Below are 22,766 nucleotides of genomic sequence, written 5' to 3'. Positions count from 1 at the left end.
GTGCCTGTGTACAGGCACTCGCCGGGTGCCCTCCAAGCCCTCAGATGTTTCCAGAATCATCCTGCAGAGAGCCTTCTGCTCTGCTTCTTCCCTCCTGGGTGCCATTTCAGTGATATTCTCATTACAGAAATAGCCTCAGTAAGGACACGCTCCCCCATCGCGTCTGGTCCAAAGCACTGTCTATGTATAGCAGGATTGCTTTAATACCCTCATTTCATATAAAATTATGTGATGTGTTCAGGATCTGCAGCTCTGACCGGTGGTGGCAATTTGGGGGGGAATACCTAATTTAGTAAGATAGGATAAATTCCCCCCTCTCCTTCTGAGTCTTCTCTTGTCAGACAGCAGTACTTGGGTGGTCAGGGGCTGAGAAGACCATGAAGGGCAACTTCTCAGAGGAGAAATGACTTTTATTGACTGTGATTTTTCTCAAAGTCTGTCAAGCCAGAGACAGAACAGTGCTCCAGGAGACGAGCAAGAAAATATATATATATATTGAAAAATTGGGTAAGTAAAGACTTTGTAAAAGTTCAGCAGCCAGGTGCGGAGCCCAGTGGATGTGGCTTTCAATAGTGACCCTCCACTGCCCAGCTGCAGGAACACCTCCAGCTGCAGCAGCGTGTTTTCCCCTCCTGCATGTGGTTTCTTCATCACCATGAGGTTGCGGGGAGGTTGCTGGTGGGAGGGAATGTGCTCCTGGTGTGGTCAGGATGGTGCCACTGTCACCTGCCAGCCCCAGCACGGCAGCACCGTGGGTTTGTTGGGCTCTGCATCTTGTTTGCTCCTACTCCTGGCTGGTCTGTTAGATTGTCAGTCACCTACAGATGAGTAAATTGCTCCCACCAGACCCATTTGGGATGAAAGGAGTGATTTCCTTGTGTGTGAAGCTGCTGCACAGTTTATTTACTTTCTGAGGGAGCAAGAAGGGGGGCTAGCCTCTCCCTCTGCTGAGGCTTTGCCTCAGTTTCTGTCTGAGAGGAGAAAATACCCAACCACAAACCCAGCTCCTGCTGAGATATCACACCAGTTATTAGCAGAGGTAATTGGAAAATCAAAGGCTTTGTGAGAGGGAAGCAAGGCAGCTAACCCGTGCCTGCAGCCCTCGCAGGGACACATCTGCCCCCGAGCACCTCTAAAACTGCAGCCCCTGACATCCTGCTGGAGGTCCCCAGCATCAACCCGTGTGGGGAGAACCTGCTTTTGGATGCAAAGATACAGGATGAGTGCCTGAGCATGGCCTCCTCAGGTCCAGCTGCTTTGTAAGAGCCCAGCAAAAAGGAAGTAAGGTTCCTTTCACGTGGCAGTTGTAGCCCCATGCTGATGGGGTTTTGGCTGCTCAGTGCAGGCTAGGGGGCAGAACTCAGGCACATGCCCCTGTAAACTGCTTAATTGATTCCCATCTGTCACTGATTACATAAATCACCAAGCACATCATGGCCGTGCAAAGCTGGGCACGTCCAAGATGTCTTCCTAGGAAAGGTGTCAGTGCTGCCTCTTGGCTCTTCAGTACAGGTCTGGAGGTGAGCCTGGACCTGTTTTGCGAACAGTAGGACAGAGGCAAAAAATGCTGCTGGCCCAGGGGCACAGCCCCATGCAATCTGTCTAGGAACCTGGCAGTTCCTAGCATTGCCTAGCCCCTCCCGATCACACCCCTTGATAAAAGCGATGGACGTGGTGAAAGCACAGCTGGGGGTGAGCCGAGCCACGGTGAGAGCAGCTGGCAGCTCCCCGCACGAGCCTCACCGCTCCCAGGAAGGTGTTTTATGGATGTCTTCCCCCCTCGCTACCTTTTCCCCTGCTGAAAATTGCACCTTCAGCAGTTTCATGTCACAAAACTTTCAGGGCTGGGCATGGTATTGGCACCATCCAGGGACAAATCTGCCCAAGGGTTAAAGTCTGAGCAACCGAGGCAGCACAACTCCTCCTTCCGCGTCATCTGAGCGCGGCTGCAGCTGAAGGTCAGCCCCAAACCTCATAAACCGAGGCCTGGGCGGTGCAGGAGACAGGTGCTGTCAGGCCGGGAGGCACGATGAATCTCCTGCCAGACTTCTCCCTAACCACTTGGACACTCCTCATCATTTTCTTTAGCCTCCTGATTCTGTGAGTAGAGGCTAGTCCTGACGGGTGCCTGGGGAGGACAAGTCCCTGTGCGTGGGCAGCCGGGGCTCACAGGGGTATCACACTCAATAGGAAGTGCCCTGGTGCATTAATTAGTGTTAAAAAAAACAATCCTGACTCTTCCTGTGCTACCTGCAAGGCTGAGATGAGGGCTGATAAAGGAGGTGGGTGGGACGAAGGAAATCTTTGCTGGAGGAAGTCAGAGAGTATTTCCTGCCTCCCTGTCAGCAAGAAACGATTGGGAGGATTAAAAGGAACCTCTGTGTTTTGTTGTTTGTTTTTTTTTCTTTCTTTCTTTCTTTTGTTTGTTGTTTTTGCTTTGCCACACAGAGCCAAAGGGAGGAGTAATTCTATTTTTGCTGCAGCAAACTGCCTGGTTGCAAAGGGCTGGGCTGTGCAAGCTGGGAGTAGGCAGCGAGTAAAGTCTGCCCTGCTTCTGCAAGCAGAAGCCCCTGCTTAAATAGTTATGCTGGAAAAATTGCCCTTTTGCTTACAGCAGTCGTGGGAGCTGCAGTGAGCTACGCAGGCAAAAACTTAATTTGGCTCTTTTAATTTATGCCCCTGCTTGGCTGCTGGGCTGCTCTGGCTCTTCCACCTGGGCTTCACAAAGCCAAAGGCAGGTCTCAGCTTGGGAACTTGGTCCCTCTGAGGTTCCCTTCAGCCTCCTGAGTCACCGTTGTCTGACCTGGGCAGTGGGATGCAGCCCCTGAGCAAAGGTCTGAGATGTCTGCATCTGCCTAGGCTGGGCTGCAGCTGTCATCAGCCCTTGTCTTGTATGGAGATGTACCCCAAATGCTCTTGGGTTTCTTGCAGTAGCAGAGCAGCCTCAGCAGGTCTGCCACTGCTTGTCCATAATTTCAGCTTTTTCTGTGTGGCAAGAAGCAGCTATGTAAGCTGCTCACTGTGCTTAGGGTGAAGAGCCTTCTCTTCTTGTTACATGAATGCATCTCATACACTGGCTTTGCTTGGCAGCTATGGGATATGGCCCTACCAGACCTTCAAGAAGTTGGGCATCCCCGGGCCACGGCCTCTGCCATTTTTGGGAACACTGTTGGAGTACCGGCACGTGAGTATGGGCAGCTGCTGATCCACATCTGCCTTAGGGGCTTACGTGTAGGTGGTGCTGTTTTTTTCCATTCTTTGGTCACATCTTTCCCCTATCCTTGGTTCCTTGGTAATGGCAATGATGTTTCCAGGTAGGAAGCTCCGTGGATACACAGAGAACCCAAAAATTACTTTAAGGTTCTTGCTGACCTGAACAAGGGGTGTTGTGTTTTTCACTCACTTCATAATTTGAGCTATTAGATCCCCTTTAGATTTCTACCCACTCCTCAGCAGCTGAAGAACTGTTGGAAACAAAGAAAAAATATATTGAGGAGCTACCTAGAGCTGCCACTTTCTGAGAACTGTGTGCTTCTTCGTGCTTTGTGTCACACCCCAGCAATGCCCTGTCCAGCCATCTGTTCCACCATCCTAAAACTAATCCAGCTGAATAGATTTCCAAATAAAACAAGTATGACCAAGTTAGCAAACCTTATCAAATAACTGGGTATCAGCTGGTTCCAGATAACTGCCTGGAAACGCAGGATGAAATGTATTAGCTTCAGCTTCAATGAAAGGGGAGTTTAAACTTGTGTTTGCTGAGTTTACAGCATGACACATGGTCTCTTACTAATGGTTTAGTTGATGCATGGTGAGTGTTATGTGTCCCAAAAGTTTCATCCTTACATGTAACATCAGTTAAAACCTTAATGGGAACAAAGGAAAACAGAAGAGCCCTCATCACTCTGGTTCAGTAACTGCTGTGGAAGATCTCAGGAGGACAAGGCAGTAGCAGCTCTAACCTGTTGAGCTGAAGATGAAAGGACACACTGGGATCTAGTTCTGCCTGCTAACTCTGCTCACACTAGAGCTGTGTACCCTGTCGTACCTTGTCTTCATTATATTTTTAGCGCTGGTTGGCTGGTGGAAGTTAAAAGTGCAGTTTTCTTTCTCTGCTCTCTTTTTACCTCCAGCGCAAATGTCCCCTCAGAGTCTATGTGGCTCTTAAGGGCTGCCATGCACCCGCCAGCCTCTGCCTCTGAGGATGGGTCCGTGGGATGCTCCCAGCTGCAGGCTGGGACCTGCTTTGATCACTCTTCGCTCACAAACCGTTCGTTTCTCCTTTCTTCTTTTGCAGGGATTCTTAAATTTTGATCAGATGTGCTTTGAAAAATACGGTAAAATCTGGGGGTGAGTTTCTTTCTGCAGAACAAAATTCTCTATTTGGGGTGTTTCTCTGTCCCAAAATGGAATGGGAAAGGGTGGCTTGCTACCATGTCCCTGCACTGTCATTCCTGCAGTGATGGCTTGGGGCATGGGGAAAAAACAGTTTCATGGCTGGGGAAGTCTCCAGCCTTCTCTCCAGGACTTCTCTCTTGCTGGGATGGGATGATGGCAGCAAGCTGGGAGTCTTTATTTTTTTCCCCACTTTGGGAGCATTCAGAGCTAAACAGTGGTGCTAGTGACCTTGGGGACAGGCAGCTCCCCCATCCTCCAGCACCCACCACATCAGCACAGCCGTGCCTTTATCTCTTAGCTCCAGCTGCGTTAGCGAGGGAAGGCACCGATCATTTCCCAGCCACGCAGCCTGCCCAGAAAACTCCAGTGCTGGTGTCAAACTGAGCCTCAAGCCTTTGAAGCCTCTGTTGTGTCTGTCTGGAGCAGAAAGCGAGCTGCAGGCTGCCGTGGTGTGTTTCATCTTGCTCCCTGCTTCTCCCAGAGCCAGGGCACGAGCCACCTTTAAACCTTCCTCCCGCTCCCTGCCCAGCGCTGGCTCTGTGCAGACAGGCACGGGGCTCTTATCGTGCTTCTCCTGGGAACCTGCAGACCAAAGCAAAACTGGTGCACAAAGATCGTAGGAGCTTCATGAAACTAAGCATATTTTTGGAAAGATTAAATTTTTCTCAAACCTCTTGAAGACGGCAGCTTCCCTCGGCTGTGGCCCAAGGCTCCTGCCCTTTGGCTTTTAAGTTCTCCTGCCTCTGGTGACCGGAAAACAGAAGAGGCAGATGAGATTTTTTTTTTTTTTTCCCCTCTCATTGCCTTGTAGGCCACACAGGGAAATCTCTTTACCCCACAGGTGGCCATTCAGTATGGGCTTATTGACTGCAGCCACCAGTTACCGAACCACAGCTCAGACAGCCCAAATGCAGGGATCAATGTCGCAGCCAAAGCTGCCTTTTATCTGAACTCACACTGCTTTGGAAATCCTTCTGTAACAGCACAGATGATGGCTAGAAGTGCTCATGCTGTCCGTGTTTGGCACTGCCCTTTTTTCCCCTCTCTCTGGTTTTACGGCATAATAAAATCATTTCAGCCCCATCCCTTTAGCAGCTTTGTCAGAGGGGACTCAGCTGGCCCAAACCCCGTGGGCTGCAGCGCTCATTGCGCAGTGCTCTGTCCCCGGGCAAAGCAGCCTGCTCTCACTCCAGCTGCCTGTGAGCAATGGACTGACCGTGGCTTTCTCTTGGCTTAGGATTTTTGACGGCAGGCAGCCTCTGCTGGTTGTTCTCGACCCCATCCTCATCAAAACCATCCTGGTGAAAGAGTGCTATACCAATTTTACCAACCGCCGGGTGGGTATCTCGTCCTCTGCTTTCCTCTCTGGTGGGGAGCAAATGCAGCAAGAAAGGAAGAGTTTCTTCTTGGTTTCTGTTCTTACTCTCTGCTTCCGAGTCTCTATGTGCCCTTCAGCAAGTATTTGCTCTCTGTTGTGCCCCAGCTTATTGACAAGACTGACAACAAAACTATGCAAGGGAGGTGGGAGAGGCCATTCTGACTGGGTCATCAGCCTGGATGTATGCTAGAACTGAGCTGTTTCTGCCTCTTGCGCTGTTTCCATTTCTGTTGTTTGCTGTTTGAGGTAGAGCTGCTATGACTTTAGGGGCCAAGTCAATGCTCCGTGATATTTGTTTGTGTGTTTTGTTGTGTTGGTTGTTGCTGTTGTTTTCTTTGCCTCTTTGCATTGCTGTAATGTCAAAGGGGGGCAGAAACCTTCACCCATTGCCCTGTATAACCACGTCCCTTTTCCTGCCAAATTCTCGTGCAGAACTTCCGTCTGAACGGGATCCTGGAGTCAGCTCTCAATGTGGCTGAAGATGAGAAGTGGAAAAGGATCCGCACGGTGCTGTCTCCAACCTTCACCAGTGGGAAGCTGAAGGAGGTAAAGCAGAGGCCGCTGGTATTTTGCACCAAAAGCTGGAGGAGTGCTGGGACCTTTCCCCTTCCGCCAGAAGCCAAAGACTCGCTCACTGTGGCCCGTTGCAGATGGCAGCGTGGAGCTGCCCAGCCTTGCTTAGAGAAGGTGAAAGAGTCTCAGTGCCTTCTGCTTTGGTTTGCATTTCAGATGTTCCCTATCATTAAGCTCTATGGTGAAAAATTAGTGAAAAACATTGAGAAGAAAGCGGCTAACGATGAGCTCGTGACCATGAAGGAGTGAGTAACTCTGTGAGGCTGACAGGAAAGAGTATGTATTCAGTGTGGGGAAGGAGCTGTTTTGGAGAGCCATTTTGCGGTTGGACCTGACGCTATCTGGAGGTCCGTTCCAAACCCTACAATTCTGTGATTTCCGTGCTGCAGCACAGAGCCCTTCTCAGCTGTGCTCCTCTGCAGTGGGCCTGCTGTGCTCTGCTCAGCTCAGGCTGGGTAACAGTGCTCGGTTCCCCATCTCATTTTATTGGGGATGCATTTCAAGGCAGCAGTTGGGCCCATTCCAGAAGCCCTGCAAGTCACAGATGTGGTATTTTTACATGCCATTTTTACAGTCTCTTTTACAGATAAAAATGTAAAAGAGCTTCCCTCTCTCAAGGATTGCTCCTAAATTGGCTATTATTCACTGCTCTGGTTGTACTCATCCCATTCACTCTTTTTTCTTCTCTACTCAGCATTTTTGGAGCCTACAGCATGGACGTAGTGGTCAGCACTTCTTTCAGTGTGGATATTGACTCCATGAACAACCCCAATGACCCCTTTGTCACCAACATAAAGAAATTTCTCAAATTCAGTTTTCTAAACCCCGTGTTCCTATTATTAGGTATGACACACCTCATTTCATACAGCCCTGAATCGGCCACGTGCAGTGACCACCTGCATTTCGTTTTATCTCCCTCAGTACCTCAGAGTCCTCTTTGACATCTGAGAGGTGCACTCTGCAGGATTACATTCACCCTAGCAGGACTGAGGAAATATTTCCCCTGGGAAATCACAGCCAAGATTTGCACAGCCCCATGTGGGTCTTTGCTCCATCATCTTACAAGCAGAGATCCTTTTTGCAGTGGAAAGCTGCTGTTGTGTGTCACCAAGAGCTGCACTCAGTGCAGAACTGAGGACATATCATAGTAGAAGGCCAGAAGATTCTCAAATGCTATTGCATGTCAGCTGAGGCCTGTTAATTTTTATTTTTATTTATTTTAATTATTTTTTTATAAGAAAAAAGATCTGAAGGCAATGAAAGGCAATTCGTTGGGTCAGGACTCAGATTCACCCCACTTCTTTCTACGCTTCATAACGTCCTCCTTGAGCTATAATATGTTGTTCACTTCTCTCCTTTTAGTGTTGTTCCCCTTCATTGTCCCAGTACTGGAAAAGATGAAAGTGACTCTGTTACCCTCAAAAGTCATGGATTTCTTCAATGGCAACTTCATGAAAATGAAGAAGGAACGGGACAATGGCTACCACGTGGTGAGTCCTGCCCAGAGGGCATTTTCTGTCCGTAGCACTGTCCTTCTGAGTGCAGGAGGGCCCTGGTCATGCCTTCAGCAGCTGTGGGGTATTCATTTGCTCCTCTCCATGATTATGTTCTGAAGCTGGGGGGCTGCAAGTGGAGCAGGCATCTCCTCAAGGAGCTTGTGCTGAACAAGTTTTGCTCCCTGCCCACCCACCTCTGCTCTGACTGCCTCCTTCTCTCCCCAGGACCGGGTTGATTTCCTGCAGCTGATGGTGGACTCACAGAACAACTCCAAGTCTGCTGAGGAGAATGACTCGTACAAAAGTACGTCCTGAGAGCTGTCCTGCCCTCAGCAGAGAGCAGGTGGTTCTTCATGTGGTTAAAGAATGGAAGTAGGAGAGGATTGTAGTCATTTATTCTATGGGAGTTTCAAGGTCTCAGTAGCAGGGCCATAATGATGCTTATCACATATCAGCCATATTTTATTATATCCCATTTGCTGGGGTGAGTCCTGAGGGCCGTTTATCCAACAAAAAGCAAACAGAGTGAATATCTCCTTGCCTCTTTGTTTCTTATTTTGTCTTCTCTGAAGGCCAGTGATGCTGGCTGTATTTCATAAAGCACACAAACCACATATGCTGCACGTACCTTGCTCATCGATAAGCTCATCTCTGTTGCTCATCCCAGGTTAACTGTTAGATTCAGAAAATAAAGGGTCAGCCAAGGCATAGCCCAGACCATCAGCCTCTATCAAGGCAGGAAGCTTGTTAACTTCTGATATTCACAGACAGGGAATTTGTGTGGCACCCTGCACTGCAGGCTGCACTGGGATGCTGCTGCAATACCACAATCCTGTATTGTCTTCATCACCACTGTCAAACTACGCTCAGGGCTACTAATCCCTCAGCAGCATGTGGCTAACCTCAGAGCTTAGAGCAGTTGCTGGACATCTCCTCACCTCCAATTTTTCCTGGCACATACCCATTTTTTTCTTTTTTTTTTTTTTTTGCTCAGATAGCACAGTTCCAGAAGATAACAGATTTTCTAAATCAGGCTCAGGCTATGCATATCTTTGCTGGTGCAATTCTACCCTTAAATACAGCAAAGTAACTCTGCTGACCTTGAAAGTGTTTTTCTGGCTTCACACCAGTGCTAGACCCACTCTGCCCTGTGCCAGAGGCTACCAGTCTAAGTTAGCTGGACATTTCCTTCACCAGGTGTTAAGTAGTTATTGATAGTATTACCTGGACTGACAAGTGGGATCCTGGATTTCTGAGGGTTAATCACACTTGTGCTGTAGATTTCAGCTTCTTACACGTTTCTTGTGCCTCTTTTCAGCATTAAGTGACAATGAGATTCTGGCCCAGGCTCTTGTCTTTGTCTTTGCTGGTTACGAAACCACCAGTTCCACCCTCAGCTACATCTCCTATAACCTGGCCACACACCCTGATGTGCAGCAGCAGCTCCAGGATGAGATTGATGCAAACCTGCCCAACAAGGTAAAGAGGATGGGGAAACTCTGGGCTCATTCCCACATATTTTTTTTGGATCCTGAACCACAAACCAGGCTGGAAGCAACCCAGAATGGAATTGATGCTGGGGCTGAGGTTTCCCATTTTCTGGTTTCTGGCGGGGGGTTGAGGTCCTGTGTTCATAGCCATCCTGAGACCTTTGTCTCCCCTGCTGTCCCCAGGCTGCTCCCACGTACAACACTGTCATGCAGATGGAGTACCTCGACATGGTGGTGAACGAAACCCTCCGGCTCTTCCCCCCCGGGGGGCGAATCGAGCGGGTCTGCAAGAAGACAGTGGAGATCAATGGGGTGACTATTCCAAAGGACATGGTGGTCATGATCCCAGCCTATGTGATGCACCGCGACCCAGCGTACTGGCCTGAGCCGGAGGAGTTCAGGCCTGAGAGGTGAGGGCCTGGTGCGAGAAATAGCTGCACATTTGACCTGGTTCCTGGGAGGGGAAATGGCAGTGAAAGTGGGGAATGCATGATTATAACATTTAAATTAGGCATTTATCATTGTCTGACATCTAGTCCCAGCATTACTGTGAGGGGAGTTTTATGATCTACATCCATAAACTGTGCATGGAATTTAATTAACTGCATTGAAGGAAGCGACAGTGAGAGCAGCTCCCAGCAGCTGTAACACTGAGGGGTTTATGGCCAGATATTAAAACGAGAGCCATTGGGTGACTGGCATGCTGCCGTGCAAATCAGCAGTGGAAGGGCAAAGACAGGTAGGAAATAAAACTTAATTTTTCAACTCTAGTTGTGAAACAATCCTTGCTTTGGAGGCTCTGCCAGCTTCTGGGAAACGAGACAAAGGCCTGAGGCAAGCCTGGGAGACCCTGGGCTTGCTCACCTTCAGGTGGTCAAGAAGGCACTGAGGGTTGGCCCAGGGAGGGCAGGCCCAGATCTGTGCCCTTGCACCGCAAGCTCAAATGCCTCTGGAAGCTAACCCTGGTGTGGGGATGTGGTCCCCTGCAGGACACAGCATGGCAGCGGAATCAGGCATAAGGTAGAGGGGGACGTGTACTGCTGAAATCAGCATGGACCCTTATGGGCCATGTACCTCATGCTGGCTGCCGAAGAAACCACCCCAGTGGGAGCATCTGGCAAGGGGCGTGTTGCACCTCAGTAACTCCAGCAGCTTGGTTCTTACACCAGGTGACAAACAGGGAAGGGTAGGTAGACAGGAACTCTTTAAGGATCACTTGCCTCACTGGAAACTCATCATCGGGTTGTGCTGGTGTCTTGGTAGCGAGATATTTCACTGCTGGCTTAACGTGGTTAAGGTTTATACCCAGACCTCATGCACTGGGAATGAAAAGCTTCCTGACGTGAAAACTAACTGATCACTGAAAAGCATTGCTGAAAATGCTCAGTGGAAAATTCCTCTGTGAAGCTGATTGTTCTTCCCTGTTTTTCATGATGAGGAGAGGAATGGCTGGTGTGTCTCAAAAGCAACCCTCCTTTTAGTCACACAGGGGGAGAACGTCTTTGTGCTCGCTCAGGCCTTTGATCTAAAGGGAAGATGTGAGGCTGTAGACCTGTGTGTTTTAGGGTTTGAAATCTGGGTTCAGTTTTCGAGCTTAGAGGGAGTTCTGAGAAAAGAGTAGTTATGAAATTGTTAGCATATTTCAGGTCTTCCCTGTTCACCTGACACACCCAGAGATGCGCAGCCAACTCCAAACAGCAGGATAAAAGCAGAGGCATAAGGCACCTATTGAGACAGAAATAAGGGACTTAGCTGGTTTCTTCTAATATGCACAGAAACACAAAAAGCCTTTGCCTTCCCAGACCCCTCATCTCTTCAGATCTGAGAGCCTAGAACAGAAGCTCTTTCTAACCTTACATATTTCTCTGTAATCAGGTTCAGTAAAGAAAACAGAGAATCCATCGACCCCTACATCTTCCTGCCGTTTGGGGCCGGCCCCAGGAACTGCATCGGAATGAGGTTTGCTCTCCTCGTGGTGAAAATGGCTGTGGTTGTCCTTCTGCAACACTTCTCATTCAGACCCTGCAAAGACACTCCGGTGAGGATTTGGGATGATGTGTGCTGTTACCTGCTCTCTGGCCCCACTGGGGTGGTCCTGTGCACTCTCTTTTGCCTGCATCTCAGGACAAATAGGGAACTGTCCCACTTGAACATTAAATCCCCCATCCCCGAGGAGTTCAGAGACTGATAGCTTCACGACCACTGAACCTTGTCTGCAGACTTGGGTTTTTACTGCTTCACACAGAGACCAGGGAGGAAGATTTCACTGTGGATTAGAGAGGCATGTGGGAATAACCGTATTTAAATGCTCTCAGTTATTTTAAATGTTTTGACACAAGTTACTGATACATTTTTTAAGCCTCTGCAGAAGCAGAATTGATGTTAGTGGAATATATCAGGCTGAAGTCCCTGAAGTACTCTGCTTTGCTTGGGGTGCAGCTAGCTGCAGGGTGCTCAGCCCCTACTGTTCCCTGCCACTCTGCCTTGACCCAGCTTAGACAGATCCTGCTCCAGAGAGTGATTATCCCTGCTCCAAGGCTGTGCTTTGCCACACAGGCATGGTCATTCGCTTTGAGACCCTGAGACAGCAGAATTCATTTCTTACGGGCCACCAGGCGACCTCTAAAGCATAACAATTTTAAGCCAAGTGCAATCTGAGATAAATTTTAATTGGTGACTCTTCCCCCTTTGAGGCTATGGAGGTCCTCGGAGGCAGAGGAGAAACAGGGAACAGGCTCCCTCCCTCCTTCGCACCCGTTTTTGGTTTTGTGTGGGCTCCCACATTGCTGCACACGGTGCTGATGGGACAGGCCCTGCAGGACGGGGCTGTTTGACATAAAGGAAATGCCTGATGTAATTTTCCAGCAATCATCGCAGCATATCCTGAAAACAGGGCAACTCCCCATGACTCAGAGGCAGGTAGCATCTGCTGTTACTCTCGGCTGTGGACACTCAGTTTCCAGCCCCAGTCTGGCTTTGCTGCCATTAATACATTTTGTTCATGAGACAAGCTTAGGAGATCAGAGCAGAGGGGGCAGCAAGTGCATTCAAAGGACATTTGTTGTATAAAACAAAAATACTCACAGAGTTATTACTTGGCACAAGCACTCAGCTGGAATCTCTGCAGATTCAGATTGTGACTCAACTAGTAACCCGGAGGTGAAAGACTGTAATAGTCCATTAACAATGTGGTGACCTATCCACCCTCCCCCAAGTCTAATGACATTTTTCTAGTCCTCTGCAATCCATAAAATTGATTCTTTTTATAACTGCCTTTAATTAAAGGGAGACAAGTTAAATATGTATTGTATTATTGGTGCCCATAGGTTTATGGGTCTCTTTCAGCCCTTTTTTCCTTCAGAAGATGTCGTGTGTATTGAATCAGAGGGGAAGGGAAAAATTCACCTCAGAACATCCCTTTGGAATATAGACATGGGAGCTGCCACCTCCTCTCACTCCTCCACTGATGGCACATTGGGCTCAGAGCCACATTGCTGAAATTTCCTGAAGCAAAGCTTATTGGGGCTTTTAGCGCATTTTGTCGGATGGGGGTGTACTGCCTGTGTCCTGCAGGGGAGGAGGAGAGCTGGGACATGAGCAGCATTGTGGCGGTGGAGTAGGTTCAGTGAAGCACTTCTCCCTGCCCCACAAGATGACTCCCTTCACCACTAGCTGTGAATGTTCTTTTTATTGAAATTTCCACCCCAAGGGAGCCTGGTGCTTTTCTGCACGAGGACGCTTTTTCTTTGGTACTCAGCTCAAGCAGTTCTCTCTGTTTCTTCATTTCCCAGGTAACATTGTTCCTCTAACTCCCATTACGGCCCAGCTCCCCTTAGTGCTGACACGTTTCAGCGTTAAACAAAATGGCACCGTGTGCCCCTCCTCAGCTGCTGCTCCCTGGATGGATTTTGGCTGCTTTTCCCTCTGTGTGCAGCCCATCAAGCACTGAGTGCCTCTTACTATCCATGTGGACACCAGCGTTCACTGACCAGTTCATCAAGAGCTGAGGGCTACTGAGCTCCAGCTCATGTCTGTTTTACATGAGCACTAGTGATAGCCCTATAAACACACCTGTAAAGTCAGGAAATGCACTGAAAATGGGGGGTGGCTGAGATGTGTGTGGGCTGTAGGGGTTCTCTCATTTTCATGACTGCCCTTTTCCCCATCTTACGTGGTACTTTTGTTTTTCTTTTTTCCTCAAGATCCCCCTGGTTTTGGACACAAAAGGTTTCATGCAACCAAAGAAGCCCATCGTCCTGAAGATGGTCCCCAGAGTCCGCAGTGACCTGGAAAAGTGAAAGAACAGATCAGAGACTCTTGTTTTATGGTGCTTTGTCTGCCTAAATCTTAGGCAGAGACCCAAATTGATGTGTGCATTGTAAAAATGTCAGTGGTGCAAATCCCCATTTCACAACATGGCATTTAGGGGGTTGGCCTGGCATAATTAAATGAACATTAGCCTAATGAAAACTCCTCAGTCCCAGATCCTGCTGTCCCAGATCACAATAGGCATTTTGCAAGACCATTTCCACTCAAGTTATTTGGGTGTTTTTTTTTTCTTCTACTTCTGAAGAGGCACTTTTCTCAGCAATTTGATTCCAGACGCTGTCAGTCTCTTCTGGCAGTGTAATTTAAATCAGGAGAGGGAGAGCAAATTGCACACAGTTAAGTAATGCTACCATTGCTCCTGTTCCTACTGCCTGCTGGGCAGCTCTGTGTGTCTTCTGGTTTTATACTCCTGGGGATGCTGAGTTGTCCAGGGATATTTCCTCAGCTGTGTGCTCTGACCCTGACAAGTGTTAAAGTGGTCACGTCCTTGCAGGAATGAATGCCCATGGCAAATTTTCTGATGCTGATTTATTTAGATTTTCTTATGATTTTATGAGTGATTCAGATTGCAGATGAGTTAACTGGAGGAGCCCAGAGACAAGCAGTTCCCCCTAATGACTGGAGATTTGTGGAGTGGGAGAGAAGTGCCCTGCGTGTATTTTCTGATTGTTTGCTTGTTTTACCCCGGGCACGCAGCCATCTCCCACAGAAGTGACTGTCAGTACAGGCACCATCTACACTGCTACTGTGACACCTTTTAGTCTCTGATGTGTATTAGGCCATTGTAAGACCAAATTAACTGAATTAAAAATGACACAGGGTGTAGCACTGAGAGCCTTTGGATGTCCTGGGGAACCCTGGTCTGGAAGAAAGACGTTGCCTTTGGCTGTTGAGAGCTGGGAAGTCTTGCCCAGACTTTGTTTTTTTTACATTCCAGAGGACCTAATGCTCTGTACTCTCCCACTTCGTGTTACTTGTCCAGAAACTGCTAAAGAGAAGTTAATCACAATAAAAAGCTTGCTTACCTCTTTTGTACCCAACTGAAGCCAGTCTCCACTTCTGCTCTTTCCTCCATACACAAGTTAATCCATCTGCAGGTCTAACAAGCTGTTGGCCAAAAAACAGTGTGGTCCCATCCCACCACCTCTCCTAGCAAGGCTTCCTCATTGCTTAGGTGGGATCCTCAATGTACCTCTGCCTCAAAAGTCAGGGCCACAGAATGGATACAGAAGCCTGTTTTGGCAGTTCATTTTTCTACTATGACGTGGTAACAACACAAATTACCAAAGGTGCTGACTAGCTTGTCTTAGCCAGGCATTCGTCTTTCTGTGAGAGCAAAGAGGTTTGATTCCAGGGTCTGCTCCATGCTGCAGATCCAATGACTTCATGCAGGGTTCAAAGTGCTGTCCGTGCTTTCTCCTGGACAACTCATGCACCTGCTCTGATGTACCCTTCCCCATCACAGAGTCTTCTGCTTCCAAACTGTCAAATTTCAGTGCTGGCTGAAATAATTGCAAGTGCACCTACCCCGGTCACTACCATGTATAATAATGCTTGGATTCCTGGCGGATGAAAACTCATTGTGTCTTAAACGCATCTAAGGTGTTACCTAACATATATCATCAGTAGTAAGAGCTGCATGTAGAGATGCTGAGTTTAAGACACTCCAGTCCAAAATAAATGGCTGAGGAGAGCCATTGATGGTGTAAGTGTGAAGTGGTCTCCAGTGCAAAAATGGGCTTAGGAACTTCAGTCACTAGACAGCAGTTGTTTTCTTTCTTTTTATATTGCTTTTCTGTTCTGATATACTATTTTTATAGACAGATAGATTATATATATTATTATATATCTTTTATTTCTTTTTATAGTTTATATTTTCTTTCTTTTTTTTTTTTTTCTTCATACTTTTGAAGAATTTAGTTGAAAACCCCAAAAGACACATAAAAACCTTTCTGCAGTGATTAAATTCCCCAGTGAAAGACATCCTTGCCTGAAAGGGTAGGGAAAGGATGAGGCTGTTTCCCTTGAGAGTCAGCAATGAGCAGGGTGGGAGGGTCAGAAAATTCCAGCTTCCCTGTTTGCCTTCACGACCTCCAGCTGCACAGCTATCTTCTGCTGCCCTTGCACAAAAGCAAGGGTTCATCTTTGTTTTCTTCTGTTACCATCCCTCTCTTTTAAAGCCATTGCTCTGTGTTTCACTGTGGCTGTGATGGAGCATCTCAAGAGATAACAACAAAATATAGAGGCAGTCAAAAACCGGGAGAACAAACAGCAGAAAAGTGACTCTGCTGCCACAGTGGTTGACAAAAAAGGGGCATGGAAAATCCCCAGGTCTCTGCCTTCAGAGGTGACTGAGCAGATGAGGGTGATGAAGTAACACAGTGTCACAGGTCAGGGAGGCATTAATGACCTCGCTAGACTGAAGGCTGTGGCTTGGCTGGTGGTAGCGAGGAAAGTCACGAGCAATGCACAAAGGGTTTTGCCTCCCTGCTCCATGCCCGCGCTGGAATTAATCACTCACACACAAATGTCAACACTGCGGAAAATATCCTTCAGGATAATCTCTCTCACAAAGCTGCTTAACATTTTAGTAATATACAGTTCACTTTCAGGTGTCAAAGGATTTCAGCCTTTCTCATCTCTGTTCAAAGGCATCTTCATCTGCTGGCACCCTGGTGCTGCTTCTCTGCTCCGGTTAAGCGTGTGAGCCAGCAGCTGCAGCTTGCAACGCGGATTTACCTGCGGAGAACCCACCAGCGAGCTCGTGGTGCTGCCTGGCTTTATCTTCAGGTGCTTGTGCTGGGTTCTGGCAAAGACAAGGTGATGTTGGGGCATGCCAAATCTCACCTCCATTTGGCTGAATTCAAGAAGCGCTGGAGAGTAGCAAGTGCAGGCCTTTGCTGTTTCCCACTTGGGCTTGTAGGAAGGATTAGGAGAGGAGGCTGATCTGCCCGTTTGCCTTCACCTTGAATCGGGGAGGGGAGGCAGAGAGTGGTGCTGCTCCCAGGCTCTGCTCTGTTAACCAGGAAACTTCATGTCCACCTCACTGTGACCAGGAGAATCGATAGCAGTGCTGCTGCTAATGGGGCTGACACAGAGGCAGGGGTTGCTAAACCTGGTAGCGATGAAGAGCAGAAAGGAAGATTAGGGGAAAACGGCATTGAAAAGGTTAACAGGATGCTGTTTTCAATGATGAGGTTCAGATGTTGGCTTGGTAGGGGAGCTGGGTGGGAGCTTACAGTGGGGAATCGCTCTGATCCTGGGAGCCTTCCAACATATAGACACAAGCCTGGCATAGCCTGTGGGATGGGATTGATTTCTGGTGTTCCTCTGGTTGGTGCCGCAGTTCTGGGGTTGGTCTGTGCCTGTCCTTGCTGCTCTGACTTCCAGAGGTGCTGAACATGCACAGCTCCCCTGCAGCCAGAGGGAAATGGAGCTTTAAGGCTTCAGCAGCGCCGTGCCTCAGTTTACCTGCAAATGCATTTAAAAAATAAAAATGTTTACAGCTAACCAACAGTGAGATCTGGTGCATGTCTGCCTTTGTGCCATGCTTTGACTCAGATCCTAGAGAAGTCACAGAGTGAGCAAATGGGTTGCAGTTGGACGGCCCTCAACCACAAGTGCTTCAGGAGCTCATCTAATGTGCTTCAGCTGCTGAATCAAGTCTCCTGCTGCCCCCGAAACACATATAGGATCTATAAAAGGCCCTCAGTGCCAGCTCCTTTGCTGTGCTGATTTCTCTCCCATAGCACAGTACTGCTTCCTGAAGCTAACCTGCCTTCAGCTTAGCAGCAGCTCCTGGAAAGCTCTTGTTGCTCTAAGGAGAGCTCACCACGAAGCTGCAACATTCAAATCTGGCTCCACTCACTCGTGCTTCAATTATTTAGTCCAATTTTAAGCAAGAGCACCCACTTGCATTTAATATGGTGCTGGGAGGGGTGTCACTGCTGGGCTTAATGCATGCTCCAGTGCTCTGCTGGCTCTCGGTCCTCTCCCCCAGTGGCATGAGCCAGCGAGTGGGGATGTCCCTGGGCTGTCCCCTGCTAGGGCAGCATTGCCTGCCACCAGCCCTGCCTGCCACCAGGCACGAGCCACTCGGAGCTTTGCTGACCCTGACCCCAGCTCGCGACAAGGTTGTCCGCATGATTGCTGCTGGTGCGGTACGAGACCTGCAGTTGAAGAGAGGCAGGCCTCCAGACAGCCTCACTGAACGCTTGATTCGGTTAAAATCGATGGAATAATTAGCCCACAGAGTCTGCCCAAAGGTCAGGAAGCAGCGATTTCTTTTTTTTTTTTCTTGCAGCAGCTTTGGTCCTGAGCTCTTGCTTTAGTGCAAGGATTGCAAGCAAAGGCACTTCAGCAGGTAGGTTATAAAAGTGTTATGACTGCTGGTATTAAGCTGACAGGCTAATGTGACAAGTGCTTAACAAGGTCTCCCAAAATAGAGAGGTAAATGCTTCGCAGCACTGGTTTCTCGGACAACCCCGAAATGAGCTGACGGGCACGGCGCAGGCTGGGCTGGCTGCCTGGGAGGCAGAGTGCAGGAGAGCCTCCGAGAGCAGCGTGGAGGAAGAGGAGGAGGAGGAGGACACCAGGAGAAAGAGGACGGGACCAGGTAGGGGCACCCTGCTCTCGCACCCCATTCTCTCCCATGGCCCCAAAGCTTGTCCCTCCATCCTCTCCCCTTCCGTCACCCAGCTCTGTGCTGCTCCCCCTGTGCTGGCAGCAGGCGTCTGCAGTGATGGGGACACGAGGACGGTGCCATACAGCAGAATCCATCTTTCCCCCTCTCGTCCCACGGGGGCACGTATGCTACCAGCTGGACACGCTGCATCCCGCGGGCTGTGTTTGCAGAAATGCTCTGATCTCTCATTTTTAAGCCCAGCATTTCAATCCCCCTCGGAGCGAAGGTAAACGGTTGGGATGCTGCTTCGGTGGATTCAAGGTTTCAAGTCAAACAGCAGTCATTTAACCACTCTTTTAAAGTTCATATCATTTGAATGTCATATGTCAAACTAATGCTACTTCCAGTGAAGGCAAATAGATATTTATTCCCCTCTCAGCTGTCCAGCGGTCTGACATTCATTATTGAAACATTGCAGCTGCCAGGGATTGAAATTACCTGTAGGAGTGCATCGAGCAAAGCCTTCCACCTCTTTAAGGGTTATTCCCTGTAATACGTTTTAGTTCAGGCTCATTTTACAGCTGCTCTTGATCTGCAGTTGCTTTTTCCTATGTCTGGACAAGGTCAGGCATGGGCTTTTTGACCATTTCCTCCAAGACGATGTTGTAACTTCATTTTTCACGGCTTGTCTTTGGCTCGGATTCGTGGTCATTGTGCACCTCCATGCAGCTCCAGTCCCTGAGGGGCTAGAACGGAAAATTCACCTCTTGGGGAGTCCCAGGCAGGGATTATTATTTATTTGTTTATTTATTTCATGCATTATTTTGCATGAAATAGCCAACATTTTGTAGCTCATTGGGCACTAAAATATTCAATTGGCTGTGTGCAATTTCAGGGACAGAAGGAAAGACAATGGAGACGACTAGATTAGGAGCCTAGATTCAGGGCATTTAGACATTGCCCTGAACATCACAGAGCAATTTACACCTGTACGAGGGTCCATGGAGTTATATTGAATCAGACCAGGAGCATTTTACAGCCACTTTGCATGAGCATAAATGATAGCATAAGGTGCAAAGGAAACAGCCAGCCGGACAATTACATAGCATCTTCACACGCCTTATTAATTCTCATTACACTACCCTCTGTGCTGAGACTCAGCATCTTCCCTTCCCCATGAAGGGAAGGCCGGGTGAGGCTGCGGAGCCAATTTAGCCACCTGCCAAATGTACAGCCTCTGGCTGCTGGTAGCTTCACTCCTTGGGCCTGGAGAGCTGGCTGCCCCCTACCAGTGTCTGAGAAGCAGCTTGCTAAATCAGTGATGGAAATCACAGCTGTCTCCTGCCCTTTTGGGCTTCTGAGCAACCTGCGATGTTACAATCAACTGTACCTATGTCTTTTTATTATTATATTATATTATATTATATTATATTATATTATATTATATTATATTATATTAATTTCTTTTTTTTTTTTTTTTTTTTTCTGAGCTTACCTCCATAGGTATCTCAGGAAGGGGGGTGGCAATATTCACCTGAAGAATATGCACCCAGTTCCTGCCTGATACTGAAATTCCCTAAAAGAGAGAAGCTCCTTAGCACTCCCACAGCTCTTGCCCTATCTCCCACTCAGAGCCGCTTGCTTAAAAGCTGGCAGACCTGCACCTTTCTGGCCAAAGATGACTAGAAAGACCTGGTGAGTGCTGGGCTCCTCAGGCAGGAGACAACTTGAATAGTCAGACCAGCTTTATGCAGCTGGGAGAATGGCTATCTGATGTTCTATCTGGGAATCTTATTAATGTTATCTTATTATTTCATAATAGATATAACCCATGTGCTAGGGCTGGCAGGCTGTAATTGGGCCTTGCCAGGGAATTACTCATATTTTTCATTCTTGAAGGAATGAACAGCGTATTCAGTTACGCTAACTACCTCATTTGTGTGGATTCCATTCACTTTATGTGTCTCGCTCCTGAAGTATTATGGCTAGGGCAACGATTTCTCACTCGAAGTAAACGTCAGAGAGTCTCGAAGCAGATGCTCTCTTCTCCCGGCGCTGAACAGATGCTGGCACCGTGTTCTCCTCTCCTTTGGATGCTGCAGAGTTGCCCAAAGGTGTTTTTTTTTTTTTTCCACAGAACACACTTTGTTGATGGAGACCTACATCTCTTCTTCCAGCTCAGTGTCTCAGGGTGCTGCAGCAAAATGTGGAGCTCTCTGAACAGGGGCGACAATGTTATTTATTTATTGCTGCTTTCCTATTTAGTAACCCTTATCTGGGCCTCAGGCCTTTTGGACTGACTTGTAAAGCACCAGAAAAGGTAGAGCATCAACCCAAGTTCTCAGCCTTTTTTTTTTTAATTATTTTTTAAAAAAGACCTTTTTTTACTCTCCATGGGGTGTAAACGATAGTTTCTGCCATAGCAAACCTCCCTCCTAATACTTACAATTACGCTCTTTTGTGTGCACAAGCAACATATCCTCGTCAATAAAAGTCCTTCTTAATTCCTTTTTATCCTCCCCAGGGGAGTCCTTAGAGCCCGGTGGATCCTCAAGCAACCCTTTAATTCCTCCCACCTCAGCCCTTGCTGCAGCCAGCAGTGAAAATGCTGCTCCTGAACCAGGCTGTGGTGGCTGCTGGACGGCACGGAGCATCACCTGCCCACAGGGACCCAGCTTTCTGCAGCGTTATCAGAAATGTTTCCACACGTTTGTTTGCAAAATGTCTTTATCCAGCCAGGAGAAATGTCCCTTGAAGTCAGCTAACCAAATAAATAAATAACAGTCAAAGACAATAGAGTGGAAAAGTTTCTAGAGGGAAATAAGTGATGGATTGGAAGAGATTTGAGGCTGTTATGGTGTACAACTCAGTGCGTGATGTGACAGGAGAGAATCCTCATTGTGCCCTTTCCTGGTCTTTCATTTTAAATGAAGTCCTAAAAATGCTGATTTAAAAGGGTTGGAGAAGCAAAACAAAATAGGCAGATGTATGGTGTGACATTTTTGTTGTAGACTTCAATTTTTTTCATAATACAGATGCTGGTAGCTGTGTCGGAACAGAGTTCTTTGACCAGGGTGCAGAAGGGATGCTGGAGCTGCTGGCAGTTTTTTAGTGTGCTCGTGCACAAGTCTGAACAAAGAGAGCAGTGATTTCACTTTTCAACCGTAATAATAGCAAGCAACAGGAATTCTGAGCTGGAATTTGTCTTTGCATTCCAAGAGTATCCTTGAGCAGTCTGTGGAGACCCAGGGAAAACAGCTGATTAATGCCACCATTAATGAAAATAAACACAGCATAAAATTCCAAGTAGCGGGACTGCTTCCCAAAGCATCCAGGAGTGAGGGATAACAGCAAATGCAACAAAGCAGAAATCCGCTTTGACTGTCAAGGGGTAATGTTTCCTAGCTCAGACCCAGGCCTGTGAGGGGGAACATACCATCCATAGCAAAGCAGTCTGCGACCTTGAAGTGCTCATATGCTTGAAAAGCGATCTCAGAAATGCAGACATGAATGTTATTGGTGGCTGTTTCCCCACTTCCAGCCCCTGCAAAGGGTCCCGTGTTATCTCCTGTACTGCACAGGACCTGGCTGCTGTTGATGACCAGGGTGCTATTGCCCGAAACGCAAGTCAGAAGTTTTCTGGCAGGTTTTGTGGGAAAACAGCAGTAAATATTCTGCCCGCCATCAACAGGCAGATTTGTCAAGGAGGTGCCTGTAGTGTGAGGGGTAGGGTGTGCAGGTATTTGTGTGCATGAGTCCGTGCCTGGGAGAGGTCTCTGCCTCTTTCTCATGTGTGTATTTATCTCACCAATTTGACCAAAGGAATTACAGGATTGAAAGGAAATTAATAGCTTAGCACCCAGTCAGCTTCTTATTTTGAATCAATCCATTCTTGTCACTTGGACTGAACTAAATAATTAATCGTGCTACCTAAAAATAATTACGGCTAATATCACAGAGATTACACTAGCTAGTTCTAACAATAATGTTGTTAAGAACATCTAAATAACCCTATATTTAATTACAGTCTGGCTTGTTTAGTGATGTACAGGTTTGGGGCTTTCTCTCACTGCAAATTTGGGCCAGTTACATTTATTAAATGAGAACTTTTTATAGCTAGTGTTCAAATTATCAAATACTTGCCTAAAGCAATCCCATTGATCAAGTGTATCATTTGTAATACAAATGTTTTTATTAGGAGGCTTTGTTCAAGATAAATGAAGGATCAAATTAACTGGAGATTGGTTTGAGTAGAAAATGCTGCAGCTGGATAATTTCAAGCACTGAGGCTGAACATTTCTTTCAAATGACGAGAAGTCATCAACTAAGTCTTAATATAAAACATGCACGCACAGAGGCATCTTTGTATTGATTCCTCTCATTTCTATGGCACTCTTTATACAAAGCACATCAGGTTTTGTAGGAAAGGTTGCAAACCCATCACATCACTGCAACTAAACCAATCTGAGATATTTTTT

At 47.7% G+C, this 22,766-nt stretch overlaps 1 protein-coding gene and 1 long non-coding RNA gene across 3 annotated transcripts; both read left to right on the top strand.

Moving 5' to 3' along the window:
• The first annotated feature begins 1,922 nt into the window (after positions 1-1,922).
• Positions 1,923-14,709, top strand: LOC311444865 (cytochrome P450 3A30-like). The gene is made up of 13 exons (XM_084536273.1): positions 1,923-2,100; positions 3,091-3,184; positions 4,298-4,350; positions 5,636-5,735; positions 6,209-6,322; positions 6,506-6,594; positions 7,044-7,192; positions 7,712-7,839; positions 8,071-8,149; positions 9,164-9,324; positions 9,519-9,745; positions 11,211-11,373; positions 13,538-14,709. Exons 1-13 carry the CDS (start codon positions 2,030-2,032, stop codon positions 13,631-13,633), a joined length of 1,524 nt encoding a protein of 507 aa, XP_084392399.1. The 5' UTR covers positions 1,923-2,029; the 3' UTR covers positions 13,634-14,709.
• A 3,173-nt stretch (positions 14,710-17,882) lies between these two features.
• Positions 17,883-22,305, top strand: LOC311445184. 2 transcript variants are annotated; one of them, XR_014698267.1, is made up of 4 exons: positions 17,883-18,027; positions 18,110-18,279; positions 20,426-20,608; positions 20,813-22,305. It is a non-coding gene; the product is annotated as an uncharacterized lncRNA (long non-coding RNA). The 2 variants fall into 2 exon arrangements; XR_014698268.1 differs by lacking the exon at positions 20,426-20,608 and having other exon boundaries at positions 17,949-18,027.
• Positions 22,306-22,766: the final 461 nt, after the last annotated feature.

Source organism: Aythya ferina (assembly GCF_964211825.1).
Source record: "Aythya ferina genome assembly, chromosome: 15".
In the NCBI taxonomy this organism is placed as follows: Eukaryota; Metazoa; Chordata; class Aves; order Anseriformes; family Anatidae; genus Aythya; species Aythya ferina.
Note: the sequence above shows the minus strand (reverse complement) of the source record. Positions and strands in the feature narration are given on the sequence as shown.

What these genes read in the sequence shown, in the direction of transcription:
- LOC311444865 (XM_084536273.1), top strand. Translation starts at nt 2,030, where the DNA reads ATGAATCTCCTGCCAGACTTCTCCCTAACCACTTGGACACTCCTCATC. An exon ending in CACTGTTGGAGTACCGGCAC is followed by an intron (nt 3,185 to 4,297) that starts GTGAGTATGGGC and finishes CTTCTTTTGCAG; the next exon opens with GGATTCTTAAATTTTGATCA. An exon ending in CCAGTGGGAAGCTGAAGGAG is followed by an intron (nt 6,323 to 6,505) that starts GTAAAGCAGAGG and finishes TTTGCATTTCAG; the next exon opens with ATGTTCCCTATCATTAAGCT.